The following is an 8,797-nucleotide window of genomic DNA, read 5'->3' on the forward strand; positions in this document are numbered from 1 at the left end:
TGTATGCTTGTGTTGCCATTTCCAGTTGCACATATGCGACCTGTGGCAAGGCCTTCCTTGTGGCTGTCCTCACACAAACTGCAATTCCAACTTTGTAACCCTGGCAATTCCTGCATTGACCGTGCGTTTGGACCGCGCGTGGCCCATTGCTGCTGTCAGCCTTGAACCACTGCCAGTGCATGCCGGTGCCGTAGACGGTTGCAGCTGAGGGAACCAAGCGTGTGGTGTGGGCTTAAAGTGAACTACTAGTTGAGGCACACAGTCCAAGAGGTAGTCCAGCCTCGGTCTGATTATCAGTGGATAACACGAAAGCGTAAGTCACAGGCAAGAAGAGGCCACTTTACAACAAGGCATGGTGAGCAGAGGGCTGGGCACAGCCTGCAAAGAACATGCGTGGTGGCCGAACACCTAAAAAATAGGCACAGCATACGGGTTCAGACAACCACGTGCAACCCCAAGGACAACAAAGGTCCCCTATGCGGCCCTCGCTGCTTGCTGTGTGACAGTGTGGCGGGTGGCCTACTTGCCCAGTGAGTTGAGCATCGTGAATGCCTTGTCCCACTCCTCCCCGGATGACGGCAGCGATGCCAGCTTCCCTGAGAAGCCGTAGTAGCTGGTGTCCTTGCCGGCAGCCAGGTCCTGGGAGGGTCGGTTGGGCACCATGTTGGGTTCCAAGGTATGGCAAAAATTGGAGGCACTTTCTAGTTGTGGACTTCTCCAAACGAGGCAGGACTTGCGCGGAAGCGCACGTCGTGAAGATTCCACAAACAAGGTTGGGGATGGCGGTGCCAAGACGCCCGCACACACTTGTGTGCCAAAGGCGCCGACTGCCCAAGTTGCAGGCGCGGCTGACATTGGCAGCACCTGTGCGTGCTGACGCCATGGTCGCCCCTCACCCCACACTGTTGGCCCCGATTCGCCCTGCAACGTGCGTGACCACACTCCCACTCACCGCAATCACTGAATCAGCATAGGCGTCCAGGGGCTCCCCAAAGTCATGCAGCCCTGGGCCCCCAAGGTCAGTGTTGACAGCTGGCGGCACGACCTCAATTACACGCACGGCCGCCGCGCCGTCCGGGCGCGGCCGCGTGCTCTCGAGGTGCCTGAGTGACACGGAGAAGGAGTGGACCGCCGCCTTGCTGGCGCAGTACACTGCCACGTCAGCCTGTTTCAGGGGTGGGGAGAAGCAAGCGTGTGCGTTTGGAAGTCGCGGGTGGTCCACGAGGGCGAGCACGTGGGCCCGGCAGCGCCGCCGAGTGTGCGCCCTTTGCATCAGATGCCTTCACTTCCCAATGACTATGAAAACAGGGAAGGCCCTGGACAAACTCGATCCTGAAACACACCCCTTGCGCTCTTCACGAGTCACACCCTCCAGTACTGACCCTTGGAACAAAGCTGAGGCCAGACGTGACGTTGACGATGGCGGGCCGCTCCACCGTGCGCAGGTGCGGCAGGAACAGCTTGGACAGGTGCACCACGCCGCCCACGTTGATCTCAATCTGCGAATGTTTGACCATAAGTTTGACGGTTCCGCAAAAGGGCGCTTCTCACCAGGAGCACTGCTGCCAGCGCGGCGCGGGCGGCGCCCCGCTCGGTCGCTGGAAAAGGGCGAGGTCCTGTGCACCACTCGGGCAGCTCCGCTGCGCCTCTCGCGGCTGAGGGCAGCGGGGTGCCATCATGCAATCCCCTCCCTCACCTCGCTCCAGGTGTCCTCCCAGGGCTCATCCACCGCGAAGTCGGCCCCAACATGCCGCTGGATGCCTGCAGGCGGCGCGGCCCAAACGGCGAGCGTCAGTCGAGCGCTCCCTCCAAGCGCGCACACCCCGCATCGGCACCCCAGGCACCAGCCAGTGATTGCCCCGGACCGTCCTCTCCAGACCATGTGACTTACCCGCGTTGTTGATCACAACATTGAGCTGAGGGTACTCGGAAACCGCCCAGTCCCTGAGCGCAACGCGCTCCCTGGCTGACGCCACGTCGGCGCGGCGCGTTATGATCTGGGGGTGCCGCGCCTTGATCTCATCGAGCAGCGCCTGGCGGCGGCCGCAGACGATGACGGTGCTGCCAGCGGCAAGAAGCCTGCAGGGAGGGGGTAGGGTATCATGGCGTCATACGTCGGGGGAAGCTGGCGGTGGTGGGAGGCGTGGCCAACTCCAGGGCGCCGAGGCGAGCAAGGTGCCACAGCCTGCGCACCTCTCAGCAAAGGCGAGGCCGATGCCGGAAGTGGCCCCTGTGATCAGGATCGTGCTGTTCTTCGTGATGTCCATTGAGATAAGGGGTGCTGCAAGCTCGCGCACTGTCAAACGCCCAAAACGGTGGTGTGCGGCGGCGCGCGACTACCAGCTCACAACTTCCTGGGCACAGCGTCTGAGATCTTGCCACTGATCGCAGAATACTTTGCAACTTTTCCAAAACGCGTCGTGATACGGAAACTCTGTACTTCGTCGGTCTTGTTTCAAGCTGATGCGATGATGGGTTACCCGGTGACGAACGCATCACTGACGAAAGGCTGAGGCACACCGCACCACATACGGCGGTGCAACACAACACAGAAAAATGACTCCTTTTCACTCGTCCCTCGGGGTATCAAGGCACGTTCGGTGTTCAGGGCCCTGGCGGCGATCTGACCCTTGACCAGGTCTTTGGGCCCAGTGTATAGACCTGGGGAGCTTTCATAATCCTCATCTGAGATTTCAAGATAAATCAACCAAGTCATCAAGGGAGCCTGGCCTGCGGCTGCGCCCTGACCATCATCGTGCGTGCGGCGAATTTCCTCATACATCACAAGCACACGTCGTGGAAAAGAACAGCATTGTGTGCAGGCAGCAGGGCCAGGAGCGGCAGGTAGGGCAGGAGCAATTGTGGAGAAGCGTGTAAGCGTGCGCCCTGCACTGCTGCTTGTGCCTGCGGGTGCACCACTCGCTGCTGCTCGCCTCTACATATGCACAGCCGTCGCCACTCTGCCGAGCCTGTTGTGTTTGTGGCTGTTCACCCTGCAAGGAACTGTTGGTCACAGGCAGGCGCTGAAACCGTTGAACTTCAGAAGAGCATACTGCTGAAAGTTATTTAACTGGGTCTGCGGGAGCCGCATGCCGTCTTGGCTTAAAGCGGCCCTGGCAGGCGAGCCCTGCGTGTTTGCCTCGGTGTGCTGCTTGCTAATGACGTGAGCCTGCATATGTGCCGGGGTCTCTCAAGTCTCGTGACGACGGGAGGTGCGCGAATGCTGGTGCATGTCACGTGCCCAGGCGGGCAGCTTGTGTGCACTATGTCCCCAATCAGCATTTGCTTGCTGGTTGGCAGCCCTGCACGCACGCGATGTGCTGAACTCAGTCGTGGCACCTTTGCAATGCTCGTCTTGCTGCACTGCTGCGGCTGACCGTGTCTGATCATAAAGGGTGACGCAAAAGTCAGCCATTTGTAGAAGTTTAAGTCAGCCAATTTATACACAGTCAATGTACACACAGGCGCTTCCGACCCCGATCCCAAAGTGCCCGGCGCGCTTTGATGACCCGGTGGGTGACACACAAAGCACTTTCATGCAGGTCGCGGCGCACGCCGGCTAGATCTTTCCACTCCACTCCCAGTTGGTGAGACACCTTATCGTTATGGCCAGGCTTGGTTGCTGGACTCATGGACTGCTAGGTCTGTCCCCGTCAGCACCATCACGCAGCATCAACCTTTCTGTGCTGTATCACTCGGTTCATCCCATGCAAAACAGTGCACATTTACGAATCTGCCTCACCGGGTAAAGCTGCGTTGACATTGAAGCGATCTGGAAGTCTTAGAACGCCCATTGCCGGGATACACACACACCTTGCGCGAATGCTGGATCTCTCTTACATGCTGCCGCGGACGCACGCTCTGGCGCAGCGGCTTGGAGGCTTGATGTCGACGCGCCGGGCCTCGCGACGCCGCAGACGCTGCAGCAGTGCTAGTGGAGTGCGGGCAGCCTCAGCCCCACTCAACGACGCGACGGCACCTCATCAGCAGCAACAGCGGCACCAGAAGCAGCAACATATGCGCATGGTGCCGTACAGCGTCGACGCAGACCCCTCCACACGCGGCCTGCGCGATGCTCGCCTGCCGCTCTGCCCGGGCGCGCGGCTGCCCCATCACTTCCAGATGCCATACCCGGCCCCCCAGCAGCCGGGGCACCAAGAAGCAGACGGCCTTGGGATCGACGATGCCTTGCTGTTGCCAGTGCACAGCACCGCAGACGGACACCTGGTGTTAGAGCCCGCCTGCGGTTCGTGCGCGTGCGCCGCGCGGCGCGTCACGTGGCCTGACGGCGCCGGGAACAGGCGCGACGCGGCCCGCAGATCGGCGGCGAGGGTAGACAGGCGGGTGCTCGTGCAACATTTTGAGTTGAGAGGGCTGCAGGCAGAGGTGACGGCGCTCCACGACAGGTGTGTTTGTTCATGCATGCTGTTGTGCTTAGCGTAAAATTTGGAAAGCGTCGGGGCGCTTGGTGCTGGGGTAAAAGATATGGCTTGGTGGAGTCGGCTTTGATACCTCCCTGGCGGCAGCTCTATTTGGCGATTGTCACCTGCCTTGTATCAATCATGTGCACGCCTTCTGCTTGTCTGGAACCAGAAATCACCTCGAATGTCCAGTGTGTGGTGCAGCAGGATCCCCTTCATCCCTCGGCGATCTCTCGTCATCCTGCACCCTCTCCAGAACAGCTTATGGCGTCCCGGCCCCGGCAGTCGCCGCTGCCTTCGCCGCCCTGCGCCACGCCGACCCCGCCGCCGCCGGCGCCATGGCCGCCGCCTACGCCGCCGGCGTGGCGCCCGGCGCCATGCGGTCCGCGGTCGAGCGCCTCGCGGCCGGTGCGCGGCGCGTGGCGGTCGCCCTTGCGGACTGCCACAGGCTCGCGGCGCTGATCAAGCCGGAGGCGTACACCGCGTTTGCGATCCCGGAGGTGCAGCCTCGCGTGCGCGGCATGGTGCACATCGTGGAGGGCGCGGAGGAGGAGGCCTTCGAGCTGGCAGAGTGGGCCCTCGGCGGCGGCTTCCGCTACGCGCCCGCGCGGGCGGCGGCCGGGGGCACCTATAGCTATCACCGGCTCAGGTACGATCTGGATGATCTGGTGCACGCGGTTTTCGCGCCGTCCGACGCGCTGGATGACACGCTCGCGGGCGACAGCGGCGGCGGCTGTCAAGGCGACGGCGGCGGCGGCAGGCATGGCAGCAGCGAAGGCGGCGACGGCGGCAGCGACGTCCTGCTGGCTTGGGAGGGGCTGGAGCGGCTGTCGTTCGCGCCGTATGCCGCCAACGAGCTGTGGCAGCTCGTCGACGCGTGGCGCGCCGCTCTCGCAGCAGAGGCGGCGGTCCGGGCGCCGCGGACGGCGGCGCAGGTGGCGCTGGCGCGGCTGAGGGCGATGCAGGGGCTCGACCTGGGGGAGCGAATGGAGGGCGCGGCGGAGGCGGCGGAGCGGCTGTCAGGCGACATGGCGCGGCTGTGGGCCAGCTGGCAGGCCACGCGTGCGGCAGGGTTTGAGGGGTTAGTGGGGCTCGAGGGGCGGCGGCTTGAAGGGGCAGCGGCTGACCAGGAGCGGGCGGCGGCTGGCGTGTTTGGAGAAGGGAACATGGGTGGTGAATCGAGCCGTGCAGTGGGTGAGCTGGCGGCGATGATGGCAGCCATGCGTGGCAAGAGGGTTGCGTAGGGCTGGATATCCACAACCGTGTAACTGTCGGCCTCAAGGCCTCCAGGAAGGTAGAGGCAAATACAGGGTTTCCAAGCTTTCTGGTGGAGGCGGGCCGCATGGGCCCTCGTGACAGCGAGAGGACCAGTCGTGCCCCACCCACATGCACACGACTTATGCAGGCCCACGCTGATCTGCGCTGCTCGTATGAAACGTGCCGCACGAGGCGCTGCTATGCCTCTGGCCTGCCTGGCACCCCTGCCGGCGGCCTCACCCACCCCGGGCGTCACCAGCCGCAGCGGCAAAGCGGCAACCACAACATCGTTTGCAGCTGAGGCGGCAGCAGTCACGACTTTCCAAAGTTACGCACAGCTGCTGGCATCAGCACATATCCCGCTTTTTTTCGTGCTTGCACCTGTGCCCCGACGCCGTGTGTCCCTCGCTCCCTTCCGAGACCCGCGGTCCAGCGCATTGTGCCTGTTGCGCAGGCCCTGAAAAAGAGTTCCTATCGTGTTTTTGTCGTCGCTGCAGCCACTGTGCCTCGAAAGGCCTTGCTTCGTCTGTCTCAGGATCGGAGCAGAGCAGTGCGCGCAATCGGGGGAGCAGTGCGTTCCCATTCCGTGTTGAACTTTCAGCATGCAGCATCAATTATCATCTCGCGCGCAGCAGTCCCGCGCGGGCGTGCGCGGTGGAGGGCAGCGGCAGCGTGCGGTGCGAGTGCACGCTGCCGCGGCGTCGCCGGCGCTGCGGTCGCCGCTCGTGCAGTCGCTGCAGAACGGGTGAGCTGAGTGCTCGCGCATGGTCTGAAACGCGCTCTCCTGCAAAGTGTCATTAGGGTGCTGGGGCGCGCGCCGCGCACACAGCCTCAACCCCCCTCGGCGCGTACGGCTGACGCTGGAAACGACGTCGCCCGCGGCCTCACCACCGCCGCCCGCGCAGGCTGTCCCTCAGCCCCGGCCGCGGCGCCCTTGACGAGCTGGATGAGGAGCGCGGCGTCTGCAGCATTGCCAGCCCCTATTCGCCGCAGTATGTTCGCAGCAAGGTGCTCGCCAACCCCCTAGACGCCGCCACCCTCACGGTGAGCATCGTTCCCGCACTCGCGGCACCGCCCGCTCCCCGCGCCTGCACTTGGAGACTGCGGCACAGGGTGCCCGCAGTGGCTCGAGCCTTGCTGCGCTGGCCGGCTTCGGAACACAGCGAGCCCCTGCCGGCAATCAACACCAAGGCTGCCGCTGCAGCAAGCGGTGGTCCGTCCAAAGTTGCTGCGCACAGCAGAACGCCGCCCGCCCCGCCGCGCTGACGCCACCCGACCCTCATCTCCACCCCTGCCCGCAGCTGCGCGCCCTGAACATCGTCGCCCGCCTGGGAACCTACTTTGGCTGCCTCTGGTGGGACCGCGTGACCGGCCACGAGGACACCCCGGACCGCGTGCGCCTGCGCGCCTCGCAGCTGCGCGACATGCTGACCACGCTGGGGCCGTCCTTCATCAAGGCGGGCCAGGTGCTGGCCAACAGGCCGGACATCGTGAGGGAGGACTACATGAACGAGCTCTGCGTGCTGCAGGTGCGCGGTGTGAACTCTTGGACTGGATCCGTGACCTTGAGCAAGTCATCTGCTTTGGTTTGCAGGGCGTCGAGACGAGGGCGCTCGCTTGGAGGCGCACCTGGGAGGCGTCTGGAGTCGCAGGAAGCCAAGCAACCGGCCTCAGAGCAACGCAGCCGCCGTCGCCGCCCGGACCAATGCCATATGGGGCCTCTTATACCGCCCACCCCAACCTCCCAACAACCAACCGCGCCCCTCCAGGACGACGTGCCACCGTTCCCGGATGAGATCGCGTTCTCCATGCTGGAGAGCGAGCTGGGGCGCCCCCTGGGGGAGGTGTTCTCGTCCATCAGCGAGAGGCCCGTGGCCGCCGCGTCCTTGGGGCAGGTGGGCGTGCACCCTGGGGCGCCGGCGGGCGTCCAGCTCGCGTCGCACGCGAGGTATCGCCCTGCGCCTTCGCCGGTTCGCACTCGCGCGCCCCAAGCCGACGGCGGCGAGCATCCCCAAGCCGACGGCGGCGAGCATCCACCGCTCGCTGTGGTCGATTGAACTCAAGATTACATGCGTGCCTGTGCTACTCGTGGCGATTCGCTCGTTTTGTCGCTCCGCCATCAGCCACCAACCCCACCATCACACTGCACTATCATAAATGCTTCACGCCATCCCATCCCGCAGGTCTACAAGGCGGTCCTGCGTGAGACCGGGGAGGAGGTGGCCATCAAGGTGCAGCGCCCCGGCGTGGAGCCGATCATATTCCGCGATCTGGTGATCTTCCGCGCCCTGGGGGCGCTGGTCAACACGATTGCGCGGCAGCGGCTGGGCTGCAACGCAGAGCTGATCGTGGACGAGTTTGGGGAGAAACTGCTGGAGGAGCTGGACTACATGCAGGTGGGGTGGCGTGTGCGCGCGCGAGCGCGTGTGTGTGTGTGTGTGTTTGTGTGTACGGTATGTGAGTGCAGAAGTCTATTTTGTGTTTGACTTGGGGGTTGCTGTGTGTTTATGTATATGTGTTTGTAAATGTCTGTATGTGTGTGTTTTGGGAGTGGGAGCAAAGGCTTATGCAGCCGGGTGGCTGTTGACGAGGCTGAGGTGGAGTTTCGCAGCAGTGTTGTCGGCAGTTGTGGGTAGCCGTGACAGGCATCCCATCTGCCGCAAAGGAGGCATCAAGCGGCATGCCCGTAGTCAACTGAGGTGCGCCCCCGCCAACCTGCTCAACTTGCACATGCAGCAAGGCAACCGAGACACCCGCACAGTCCTCTCCCTTTCTCTCTCTCTCGCGCACACACACACACACACACACACACACACACACACACACACACACATACATGTGCACACAACAGCATCACAAACCACCCCGCCCGTCTCACAACCACACAATCACACCAAATCCAACCCCGCCATTCACAGGAGGCGCGCAACATCGAGGAGTTCCGCCGCAACTTTGCGTCTGACCCGACGGTCAAGATCCCCTGGGCGCGCCAGGACCTGTGCAGCAGCAAGGTTATCGTGATGGAGTGGATCGACGGCATTCGCTGCACCGACGTGCCGGGCATCATGAACAGCGGCGTTGACGTTGACAACTTCATCAAGTGAGGGGGGGGGGTGGAC

General features: G+C 63.2%; 3 protein-coding genes across 3 annotated transcripts; 2 read left to right on the top strand and 1 right to left on the bottom strand.

Moving 5' to 3' along the window:
- Positions 1 to 519: 519 nt before the first annotated feature.
- MNEG_10999 (DltE) lies at positions 520 to 2,267 on the bottom strand (the record flags this gene model as incomplete). The annotated part of the gene is made up of 6 exons (XM_014040527.1): positions 520 to 639; positions 953 to 1,165; positions 1,383 to 1,499; positions 1,697 to 1,761; positions 1,892 to 2,079; positions 2,194 to 2,267. 6 exons carry the CDS (start codon positions 2,265 to 2,267, stop codon positions 520 to 522), a joined length of 777 nt encoding a protein of 258 aa, XP_013895981.1.
- Positions 2,268 to 4,759: 2,492 nt separating this feature from the next.
- MNEG_11000 (hypothetical protein) lies at positions 4,760 to 5,665 on the top strand (the record flags this gene model as incomplete). Its single annotated transcript, XM_014040528.1, has 1 exon — positions 4,760 to 5,665. One exon carries the CDS (start codon positions 4,760 to 4,762, stop codon positions 5,663 to 5,665), a length of 906 nt encoding a protein of 301 aa, XP_013895982.1.
- A 615-nt stretch (positions 5,666 to 6,280) lies between these two features.
- On the top strand, positions 6,281 to 8,782 carry MNEG_11001 (putative aarF domain-containing protein kinase; the record flags this gene model as incomplete). The annotated part of the gene is made up of 6 exons (XM_014040529.1): positions 6,281 to 6,423; positions 6,584 to 6,722; positions 6,980 to 7,207; positions 7,448 to 7,573; positions 7,862 to 8,074; positions 8,597 to 8,782. The coding sequence occupies 6 exons, from the start codon at positions 6,281 to 6,283 to the stop codon at positions 8,780 to 8,782; spliced, it is 1,035 nt and encodes a 344-aa protein (XP_013895983.1).
- Between the last annotated feature and the right edge of the window lie 15 nt (positions 8,783 to 8,797).

This window comes from Monoraphidium neglectum (genome assembly GCF_000611645.1).
Source record: "Monoraphidium neglectum strain SAG 48.87 unplaced genomic scaffold scaffold02551, whole genome shotgun sequence".
Lineage (NCBI taxonomy): Eukaryota > Viridiplantae > Chlorophyta > Chlorophyceae > Sphaeropleales > Selenastraceae > Monoraphidium > Monoraphidium neglectum.